This window comes from Prionailurus bengalensis, chromosome B4 (genome assembly GCF_016509475.1).
Source record: "Prionailurus bengalensis isolate Pbe53 chromosome B4, Fcat_Pben_1.1_paternal_pri, whole genome shotgun sequence".
Lineage (NCBI taxonomy): Eukaryota > Metazoa > Chordata > Mammalia > Carnivora > Felidae > Prionailurus > Prionailurus bengalensis.
The window spans coordinates 138,871,991-138,883,108 of record NC_057358.1 but is presented as its reverse complement, the minus strand read 5'-3'; the positions used below and the strand labels follow the sequence as shown (position 1 = coordinate 138,883,108).

At 66.7% G+C, this 11,118-nt stretch overlaps 1 protein-coding gene across 3 annotated transcripts in view; it reads right to left on the bottom strand.

Moving 5' to 3' along the window:
• Nucleotides 1-11,118, bottom strand: part of GRAMD4 (GRAM domain containing 4) — a 75,812-nt gene continuing 64,694 nt past the window's right edge. For all 3 annotated transcript variants that reach the window (XM_043562932.1, XM_043562933.1, XM_043562934.1), the window contains exons 11-19: nt 10,452-10,523; nt 9,962-10,005; nt 9,776-9,885; nt 8,113-8,267; nt 6,297-6,441; nt 5,515-5,608; nt 4,898-4,982; nt 3,985-4,053; nt 1-2,421 (exon numbers count right to left, since the gene is read on the bottom strand). In XM_043562932.1, coding sequence (XP_043418867.1) covers nt 2,317-2,421; nt 3,985-4,053; nt 4,898-4,982; nt 5,515-5,608; nt 6,297-6,441; nt 8,113-8,267; nt 9,776-9,885; nt 9,962-10,005; nt 10,452-10,523 — 879 coding nt within the window. In that variant the 3' untranslated portion in view covers nt 1-2,316. The remainder of the gene's footprint in view (nt 2,422-3,984; nt 4,054-4,897; nt 4,983-5,514; nt 5,609-6,296; nt 6,442-8,112; nt 8,268-9,775; nt 9,886-9,961; nt 10,006-10,451; nt 10,524-11,118) is intronic.

The following is an 11,118-nucleotide window of genomic DNA, read 5'->3' as shown; positions in this document are numbered from 1 at the left end:
TTTATTTAAATAAAAATTATAATTTATACAAGACTTCTTTAAACAAACAAAGTTTTCTTAAAAAAATGTTACAGGGGATTTTTCATTGGTTCTTCATACAGTACAATCCTCTCGTTGGACAAAAATGACAGCAGTAACGACTATTTACAGATCCAAAATAGACTCAAGCTCAGACGTAGAAAATGTAACATTCCTTCTAGTTCAGCGATCAGTCATAGAAACGCAGTATCTGCCCAGATTTACACAATTCGATAGAAACGACGGCTCGCTCTGCCAGGAGGCCCGGAGCCCGCGGCGGGCCGGCCTTCCTCCCGGCGGGGCCTGGGCGCCCACAGAACCCGGTGCCCCCCGGGGCCGCGCTCGGCACGTGGTCAGTTTTCATCTCCCTTTCTCCTCAAAAGGGACTCAAACCAAACCACCCCCTCTGCCGAAGAGGGCGAGGCCACCCCGTGGACAGGCCACACACCGACCCCTTGGCGGCCCCGGGGGTCGCCCTGCAGCCTGTCCCCATGTGCCTCGGGCGCTGAGGGAGGACCTGCCGGGGGGGGGGGGTCCCCAGGTGTGCCCTAAACCTCCACGGGGCCACGAGAGCCGGTCCAGCTGTGTGGCAGCCAAAGCCAAGGTTTACGGCGGGCTCTGCCTCCATTGTTACGGAAGGGCGGCCCGCAGGGTCCCGCCAACAGCACGGCGGGAGCTGGTGGGTGCCACGGGCGCCCTCAGATCTCACCGACTGGGTCGGGGGTGTGCTTCATCAGGCTGGTCGGCTGGGCCCCCCGGAGACGCTGCCCGGGCCCTGGAGCGTGGCCCTACGGTCCCCCGGGAAGCGGGGGGGACGTGAGCGATGCCACCGGGTCTCACCCAAACCAGCAAATTAGGATTAGAGCAAAGGTAAAAATTACATCTGAAAAATGATACAAAAATAAGAAAAACAGCTTGCTCTCTGTAAAAAATATAATCTTCTGTTTCTTCAAAAAACAATCCCAGTGACACCCAAAAGGACTCAGGACAAGCCAAGGAGCTGGAGTAGTCGAGTCGGAAGTGCGCTGACCGCCACGATCTCAGCCTGTCCTTCACAGACGTCACAGGCCTGTCCCCACACGGCACCGCCCCCGCCCCCGGCCTCGGCCACAGGAGCGCTGGCTTCCCCAGGCGTCGGGGGGGGGGGGGGGGGGGGGGGCAGACCGGTGCCAGCTCACCCTCACCCCCCCGAGCGTGTGCCAGCGCAGCTGTGTGCCCACCGGGACACCGTCGGACGTCAGGGGTGCAGACCGCCCGGCCCCAAACCTCCGGGCCCCGCTCACGGCCACTCCCCCCAGCCGGCGCCCTCCGGAGCATCCCCGTACGGCTCCCCGGCTCCCCGGGCGGACCGGCCACAAGCCCGGCCGCTCCTGTCCGCCCCCGCCCACCCCAGAACCCCCTCCCTCGTCCGGAGGCCGGCGCCAGCCACGCAGCGGCTGATGTCCGTCTGAGAGCAACCGCGGCTTGGGGTGCCCCCGAAGGTCTTGGGACGCGTTCTGCGGGGCTCTCCAAAGGGCAAAGCGTTAAAAAGATGTGCTTCTGCGGCACATCACTCTCTATCCGCGTCGGTTACCACGCCCGGGACTCCCAGGGGCTCGTCAGGACGGGGTGGGGGCGGGGGCGGGGGCGGGGGGCCCCGGCCCAGCCAGCCTCGCTTCCCCCACGAACGGCAGCACAGAGCTGAAGCCGGACGGGGCCGCACCCCCGGCCCAGATCTCGCCCTGAGGACGCGCGGCCGGGGGTCTCGCCCGAGGAAAGCGCAAGACCAGTTCCCGGCGGGCGGTCGGTGAAGGGGCCTCTGAGCTGCTCGTCACCGATGTCCTTCACCCCCAGGAGGAGGGAGTGCCTGTTCCTTAGCTATGGCTTCTGGTGTGGAAGAGCTTCAGCCTCCGGAGGGCTGGGTGCGCGGCTGGCGCGGGGGCTCTGGCCAGGCGGGGGCTCAGAAACAGCCGCTGCGCTCGGCGGTGGCTGGGGCCGGCGCGTCCTGCGTGTCCTCCGTTCCACGGGCCTCCGATGCTCCCCTGCCTCCGTGTCCACGCGGTCGTGGGACACGCCTCACCCGTCAGACGGGCTGGCGCTGTCTGCGGGCCCCAACCCCTGCGTGAAGGGTCCGTAAGACGCAGGGTAAACACGACAGAAACCACAGATCGAGGGGAATTATTGCAAAGGATCAGGAGGATGTCCAAAGTGTTTCCACCATCAAATCGTTAAAAAAACAAACGACAGACAAGAAACCAAAGAGAACAACAACAGCAACAACAACAGAAAGCCTTCCGGCGAGTCCCGGAAGAACGGACACTAGCTGTCACTGCCAGACGCGGCTGCTGCTGTGATCTTCATGTACTGGCTGAAAATGGTCTCGAAGGCCTCGTCTCTATGCACCATGGCACCAAACACCAGCGGCTGGCGGGGAGGAAAGGCGGTGGGTGGCCCGGCACGGCAGGCAGCCAGGGGGACCGCCCCCAACACAGGCCCCGCCTGGCCCCAGGCCAGGTCCTAGCAGAGCCCCTCAGGCTCTGGTGCTCCAGGGCTTCCACCCAGAGGCCGGCCCCCCGGCCTTCGGGGGACCCCCGGCTCACCCTCCCCCGCTGCGGGCCTCAGCCCCCACCTGACCCACACCGGAGAGAGCAGCAGGGCTCCTTCGGCCACGGGAGGGAAGGAGGGAGGGAAGGAGGGAGGGAAGGAGAGAGGGAGGGAGGGAGGGAGGGAAGGAGGTAAGGAAGGAGGGAGGGAGGGAGGGAGGGAGGGAAGGAGGGAGGTAAGGAAGGAGGGAGGGAGGGAAGGAGGGAGGGAGGGAGGGAGGTAAGGAAGGAGGGAGGGAGGGAGGGAGGGAAGGAGGAGGGAAGGAAGGAGGGAGGGAGGGAGGGAGGGAAGGAAGGAGGGAGGGAGGGAGGGAGGGAGGGAAGGAGGGAAGGAAGGAGGGAGGGAGGGAGGGAGGGAGGGAGGAAGGAAGGAAGGAGGGAAGGAGGGAGGGAGGGAGGGAGGGAGGTAAGGAAGGAGGGAGGGAGGGAGGGAGGGAGGGAAGGAGGGAGGGAGGGAGGGAGGGAGGGAAGGAAGGAGGGAGGGAAGGAAGGAGGGAGGGAGGGAAGGAGGGAGGGAGGGAGGGAGGGAAGGAAGGAGGGAGGGAAGGAAGGAGGGAGGGAGGGAGGGAGGGAAGGAAGGAAGGAGGGAGGGATGGAAGGAGGGGGGGAGGGAAGGAGGGAGGGAAGGAGGGAGGGAGGTAAGGAAGGAGGGAGGGAGGGAGGGAGGGAGGGAGGGAAGGAGGGAGGTAAGGAAGGAGGGAGGGAGGGAAGGAGGGAGGGAGGGAGGGAGGTAAGGAAGGAGGGAGGGAGGGAGGTAAGGAAGGAGGGAGGGAGGGAGGGAGGGAGGGAGGGAGGGAAGGAGGTAAGGAAGGAGGGAGGGAGGGAGGGAAGGAAGGAGGGAGGGAGGGAGGGAGGGAAGGAGGGAGGGAGGGAGGGAGGGAGGAAGGAAGGAAGGAAGGAGGGAAGGAGGGAGGGAGGGAGGGAAGGAGGTAAGGAAGGAGGGAGGGAGGGAGGGAAGGAAGGAGGGAGGGAGGGAGGGAGGGAGGGAGGGAAGGAGGGAGGGAGGGAGGGAGGGAAGGAAGGAGGGAGGGAAGGAAGGAAGGAGGGAGGGAGGGAGGGAGGGAAGGAAGGAAGGGGGGAGGGAGGGAGGGAGGGAAGGAAGGAGGGAAGGAAGGAAGGAGGGAGGGAGGGAAGGAGGGAGGGATGGAAGGAGGGGGGGAGGGAAGGAGGGAGGGAAGGAGGGAGGGAGGGAAGGAGGGAAGGAGGGAGGGATGGAAGGAGGGGGGGAGGGAAGGAGGGAGGGAAGGAGGGAGGGAGGGAAGGAAGGAGGGAGGGAGGGAGGGAGGGAAGGAAGGAGGGAGGGAAGGGGGGGCGCTCCTCAGGCCCCTTACGGCCGCAGCCCCAGGCCCACCCCAGGCTTCCCGGCTTCCCACCCAGCACTTACTTTCTGGGTTGATGGCGTTGACACGGCAATCCCCATGCCTGACCCCGGGAGGACAGAGAGGACCTTGTACTGAGGGGACGACAGCACACTGTCACCACGGGCCCCTCCCAGGACCAGGGCCAAGCCTGTCCCCATGCCCCGGGGCCCACGGACACCAAGCCCCACGGAGCCCCGGCCCTCCTGGCCACAAGAAGACAGACGGACGTCGTGACTGAGAACCCAGACCTGCGAACGCCCCCTCCCGCCCCCTCCCGGAAGGGCCCAAGCGACACAGGGTCTCCCTACGGGGCACCGCATGAGCAGAACGCCCCAGAGGGGAGGCGCGGAGGGCCCAGGGCCCCAACAGCCAGCGGGGTGCCCCTGACACACCAACGAGCCCGGGTCCACCCCACAGCCCGGGCTGGCCCGCGTCCTAGGCGCTGAGACCCTGGAGACGGGGAGCAGGTGGGCCCGCCGCCCCGCCAAGGGCGTGCGTCGACCCCGCCCACGCCACGTGACCACACCCGAGGGAAACTGGCTGAGGAAACGCTCGAGGCAGGGGGAGCTCGAGGCAGGGGGAGCATCTCGGGGCAGATACACAGTGGCTGCAGGGGCCCAGGGGCCTGACCTGGGACCCACCCTGCCGTGCAAGCCTGACCCATCTGGGGGAGAGCGCCCGGCGCAGACCCGTGAGGAGGTGGGAGAGGCCCGTCGTGGCACACGGACGCTGACGGGAGCCCAGGGGGCTCTGCGTGGAGGCCTTCCAGAAGGGGAGCCCTGCCGTGGCCAGGAACGAGGCCAGCAAAGCTCCCTGCTGGCACTAGCCTGGCGCTGTGAACTCACGCGGCTGGAGCCCAGCTGCTTCACGGCCCTACGGCCTCCTCTTCCCGACGCGGGAGGGGGCAAGGAGAAGGGAGGAGGGGGCCCAACCGACCTTCTGGATGTCGGTGATGTCCACCAGCTTGATGACTTTGTTCCTCTTGGAAGAACCGGACTTGGAGCTTTCGAAGCACAGGTAACTACCGGGGGGAGAAAGCAACAGGGGCGTAACCCAGCAACTGACCAGGGATGCCCCGTCCAGGCCGCCGCCACCACCACGGTCCCCAGGGGGCGAGGGCGACGCCCAGAGGGCCCCTCCCACCTGTCGCCACGCACCAGCCTTTTACAGAAGACCTCACTTTGAGAGAGAGAGTTTCACAGTTTTACAGACTGAATCCACCGCCCTACACGGAACCTGGCTGACGTTAGGAGGATGCCAGGCATCCTCGCGCTGTCCAACCAGAACCAAGAATGTCCCCGAGGCCCGTTCCTTCAGCGAGGGGCAGAGAGGGAGGCGTGGCCCGCGGCCGCGGCCGAGGGCGCGCGGGGCTGAGAACAGATCCCACCCCGGAGCCCCTCTTCCCGCCCCTACACCTGGCAGAGGGCCCCCCCCCCCCAGGGGTAAGCTCTCCGTCCGGTCTCGTTCTCGGGGAGAAGCAAAGCCTTTCCCCGAAAGCAGAGCGAGTGCAGCCGCGGGCCCGCCACTCGAGGCCAGTCCCCGGAGGCACTCACTTCTCCGTCACGTACAGGACCCCGTTGCGGATGTAGTCTGTGGGCATCTTCCGGTCCCGGTTAATCAAGCAGCAGCGCCAGCCGTTCTCGCACACTAGCGGGGACGGAAGTGACCGTGAGCGCTTCCTCCCACTCACCGTGGGAGCCCGTCACCCCGGGCTTCCCGAAGACGCACCGACACACGCTCCCCGCCGCCGGGTGACGCCCCGGGAGTAAGGCAGGGCGCCCCCCCCCCCCCCCCCCCCCCCCCCCCCCCCCGCCTTCCTGGCAAGCACATTTGCACATCCTGGGTCTGCAGGACGAGGGGCCAGGAGGAGGTCAAAGGTCGGGTCTCAGGGCTTTCTTCCGCAGCTGGTCACCACACGCTACAGACCGCCAGGCAGTTCTAGAACCCGGCTCCCTGGGCGCCCACCGGGTCAGGAGTTCAGGGCAGGGCCTTCCTGGGAGGCTGACCAGGGACCAGTGCCCCCGGCTGCCTCCCACCACACGGCTCTCCAGACAGGTCACGGCCAGGGCGAGCCGGGGCAGCACAGGTGACGCTCAAACTGGGGACGGCTCTGAGCCGCGCTCTGGGGGACCCCAGGATTTCTGCCGCTAAACCATCTGCCGCGGGAAAGGGGGGACCCTGTGTGGGCCAGGAGCACACCCGGCTCTCCCACCTGCCCACCCAGAGCAGCCCTCCGAGCCCCCGGGGCTGTCCCTGCCGAGGGCCCCCAGCATAGGGGCCAGCCGCACCCCCCCCCCACCCAGGCCAGGGCGGGTCACGGACTCCGCGCACGTACCCGCCAGCGGCCGCTCGTTCTCTGTCAGGTTAAAGATCTCGTGGAAATTGCCTTTCTTGGTACCGTGGAAGCGACCGGTGTCCTCATCCTTGCTCAGGCCAGCGGGCACGCTGGACACGTAGCTCCGCGAGGAGGCCGTCTGCAGCTGCCGAGAGCACACGCGTGCCCATCAGCCACGCCGGGTCGGCAGGGACTGGGGCGCGCGCAGCCCCCCGCCCTTGCCGGCTGTCATCATACAGGAGGCGCAGCCACGTGTGCCCAGATGGGGGAGCGCGGTCCCCTAAGAGCCCCTCCAGGGGCCGCCCCTCACCCCGCGAGGGCAGAACAGCCCCACCACAGCGGGGAGACCCCCCGTCTCCCCAGCAGGGTCCCCACTCCCGAAGGCCGAGCTGAGCCCGCCGCCGGCGCACGCAGCCCATTCTCCACGTTTGAGAAATGGGACGTGGTCGAGGGACAGGCCACTGAAAGCAACATTAAAAAGTCAAATGGTGGGGCGCCTGGGTGGCTCGGTCGGTTGAGCGTGCGACTTCGGCTCAGGTCATGATGTCACAGCTCTTGAGTTCTAGCCCCGCGTCGGGCTCTGGGCTGATGGCTCAGAGCCTGGAGCCTGGAGCCTGGAGCCTGCTTCGGATTCTGTGTCTCCCTCTCTCTCTGACCCTCCCCCGTTCATGCTCTCTGTCTCAAAAATAAATAAACGTTAAAAAAAAAAAAATTTTTTAAAAGTCAAATGGTCACGACACAGCTTCCCGACGGACACCGTACCCAGTCGTGCCCTGGCGGCTGGCCAGAGAGGAGACAACAGACACACGTGGGACCGAGAGAAAAAGGGGGTCCCCGCGACGTGAGGTCACAAACACGGAGGTTGAGCAGAGCCGCAAGCAGCCGCACACGGACACCCCGGTGGGGTCCCCCCTCCTCCAGGGAGCCCACCCCCGGCTCCCCTCAGTCTCTCGGGACACTGGCCAGCACTAAGTGGTCTTGACCCCCATGAAGGCCTTTTCTCCCCAACCACCCCAGGGCTAGGACGAATCCCTCGTCTCCTCCCATGCCCTCGGGGAGCCAGGCTGCCCGCCTCACCCCCACCTGCACAACCGGGGCCCGTCCGCTGGCTCAGCTGCTCGTACACACACAAGCTTCACCCCTAATAAGGACCCCGGGCTCCCAACAGGCGTTGCTGTCCTAGAGCCTGGCCCACACTGACCCAGAGCTCCCCTCCCGTCAGCGGGTCACCAGACACCTTGTCCTCAGAGGACACTTACACACAAGACTCAGAAATCCAAGTCCCCTCCTTCAGGAAGGCTTCCTAGACCTCCCCGAGACCCTGAATGTCCCCCGCTCATCCGAGACGGAGGAGAACACCTAGGCCAGCTGGTCCTCTGTGCCCCGACTTGGGACGCAGGGCCCAACACCCACAAACGCCTTCCCCCGTGGACGAGAACAGGCCCGGTACCGGCGTATGGGCACGAGGTAGGCCTGAGCCTCAGAGCCGGGGAACGGAAGGGCTGGACAGCAGCCCCCAGGGGTCCCTCCTCCCAAGGCCCCCAGGCTCTGGGTAGCCGCGACCAACACCCTGTACTGCGCCTGCCCTTGGCCCGGGGGCCCGCCTGGCTCAAGTCTGTGGGAGGGGCCCTGAGGGGCCCTGCGGCGGGTGGGGGCCTCCAACCCCGGGGCTCGTGGGCCGTCCGAAAGGGCAGTGCCGGGTGGCAGGGAAATCCCCACAGCCCCACTGTCCCACGGGACAGACGCTGGCCTCCCCGTGCACGGGGAGCGGCAAGCGGGGGGGGGGCCTGGGAGCCGCGGCCCGAGCCCGGCCTACCCGGCGAGACACGGCGGCGTTGGAACGCTCCTTGAGCTGCGGGTCGGTGGGCAGGCTCCTCCAGATGATGTAGGGGGTGTCGTATTTGGCTCGCAGTCTCGGGCAGCGTTTGAAGATAAAATCGATGAGGAAAAACTTGATCCCGGCGTAGAGTCCTGGGGACGGGAAGACACAGTCCCATCCCACCCGGGACCAGGACCGTGGCCACGTCCGTCCCCTCAGCACGGCGGCCCCGCGCCCCGGCCCGCGGAGGACAGAGCGCCAGGGCACACGGAGGGCCTCGCAGAACCCGGGGGGGGGGGGCTGGTGCAGGGCAGGAGAAGCAAGAGGGCCAGGAGACCCCAGCCCAAGGGGGGGTCCACTCGGGCTGCCGCCAATCAACCCAGCTCCCAAGCAAGTTACGAGCCCCGAGAATGACATGAAGGGACCCACTCCGGCCTGCCGCCCTCTGACCCGGCGGGCCCGCTCCCACTCGGGGTCAGGGGGTTCGCACCCCGGCCCAGGCCCTGAGAGACGGCACCGAGGGCATTTTACTTTTGCTGGTGCCAGTCACTTCCCCCAAGGCCACGCCGTCTGCCAGCCCTGGCTTTCCTGGCAAGGCCTGCAGGGAGAGCGCCAACCAAAGAGCAGGGCTGCGGCGGCATGCTGGGGGGCCGCGGGCAGGTGGGGACGGCCCCCATTCCGTGAGACCCCCCCCCGAACTACGTGGCCGCTGCGCTCGACGCCCCCGCTCGGACCCAGCCCCACCCGTGCACTGCAGCCGGGCCGGGGACCCTAAGGCCCGAGACAGGTCAGGAGTCAGGGTCTGGCCAGGGGCAGCCTCAGGACCATGGCCTCGGCCTCAGCCTCCACACCCACCCACACCTTCCTCCCTGCCCTGCAGAGGCCGGGGGCAGGGGTCCCAGTGAACCCATGAGGGGTTCAAGTTCTCCTGCCACCCCACGGTTTGAAATACGGACAAAGGCCATGTCCTGCACATCCAGAAATGTGGCCTGGATTCTGCACACGCCCCGCCCTGGAATTAAAACCCCCAACGCCCCACCTCCAGCTGCCCCCCCCGTCCCCCCCCACCCCTCGTGCCTCACTACAGCAATATCACCTGCCCAGCAGTTTGGCACAAACCCCGACCCCGCCCTGACCATCCTGTCCATCCACAGGTCCCACCACAGCCCAAGGCCCCACAGGCCCGGCCCTCCCACCTGCCCCATGCCCCTCAGTGCTCTCCCCGCACCACCCCAGCCAAGGGCTGTTCTGGACCCGCACAAAACAAACCTCCGAAACCTCACCCTCTGCCCGAGCCTCCGCCCCGCACAGGACGGAGGCCAGCGCTCCCCACGACACCCGCCCCCCCCCAGCCCTATGTCTCTCTTCCCTCGGCCTGACCCCGCGCGGCCCCTGTGGGCCTTCGGGTCTACCAGCTCCTCGGGAGTAGAGCGTGAGCTTGATTTAAGAAACAACCGCCACGTGTCTAGGGTGCGATGGGCCTCATGGCTCCCGAGCGTAAACACCTCATGAGAAGCCATCGGATGAGGCCCAGAGGGAGGAGAGGCAGTGAGCGCGAACAGCTGGCCTCCGGGAGGCACGTGGCACGCGCTCTGGTGGGAAGCAGCCCGGGCACCCTGTGCCACACTCACCCCCGACCCGGGACGAGGCGCCTCCTTACCCAGGGCCAGTCCCACCAGGCGGTAGGGGAAGAAGCAGGAGGCGAGGAAGGCGGCCCACAGAGCGACGTACAGCTTCTGCGTGATCTCAGGCTGGACCCACATGAACAGGCTGGAAGGGAGAGCGGGGCTCAGCCGGGGGGCGGGCCACACCCCCGAGGCCGCGGGCTGGGGGGCCCATCACTCACTTCTTGATCTTTTCCAGGATGTCGGCCATCTTGCCAAAGAGGTTCTGTGCGGAGAAGCCACAATCACAACAGGTCCCCGTCCACATGGCCACGTCAGGGGGGCCGGGTTCACAGGCCGGCCAGAGAGGTCCAGCCCCCGTGTGGCCATGGCCGGGTGACACAGCCACTCGCGGGCCGAAGACGGGGGGGCGGGTCCGGTGCAAAGCCCAGGCTGACGCACTGACACGGATGTCCCGGGCCACGCCCCTCCTGGAGACAGCTCGGCCCGGCGGGTAGGGGCTCCACCCTCCAGGGGGTGCCAGCCCACAGCCTCGACCGGGAGGGCCCTCCCTCCAACCAGGGTTGTCTCGGGTGCTGCCTCGGGGCCAAAGGGCAGGCTGCCAGCAGGTCCGCTGACAACAGACAAGCCAGGCCTGCGGCGTTGGGGGCCCCCGCTGGGCGACGCTGGCACAGAGGCGCCCCCAGACCGGACCCCGAGAGGGGGAAGTACCTGGGCTTTCTGGGCGACATCCAGGACGAGCTGGAACTTCTCAGACACAGTCAGGTCCTCCTTTGGAGGCTCCTGCAGCCAGACGGGAGAGAATTTCCTCCGAAACTGAGCAGCTCAGAGAAATGAGTCACAAGAACAGCACAGGGGCCTCCCAGCCCCGGGAACAGGGTCGCTCTGCTGCCCCCGCACGGCATGGGCTGGCTGGCCTGGCAGACACCACTCTGGTGCCCGGGAGGACGGTGGGCAGCGGCAGGGATCGCACCTTGACGGGTCGTCTTCAAACGTGCACAGAGCCCTCCGCCCCTCACTTTGCAGTAAGGGAAACTGAGGCGGGGGGGGGGGCTGACCTCATCCTGTTCGTCTGAGCTCATTCGACCAGAGCCTCCCAAGGGTGTCCTGGGCACCGGGGCCCAGCAGGCACAGGCCTGCCGCCCCCGAGACTCCCTCCCCGAGCCCTGACCCCTGTGGCACCACTGCACCCAGCACCCCTACCGCCAGCTCCCGCCCATGCCTGCAGCTCCACCCCACGGCCAGAGTCTCCCTCTGGGGCAGGTCGGCGAACTTTCTGTAACGGGCCAGAGAATAAACACCTGTAGCTCCGTGGGCCATGCGGTCCCTGCCACAGCTACTAAACCCGGCCGCTGCTGCCCCAAAGCATCCGCAGCAG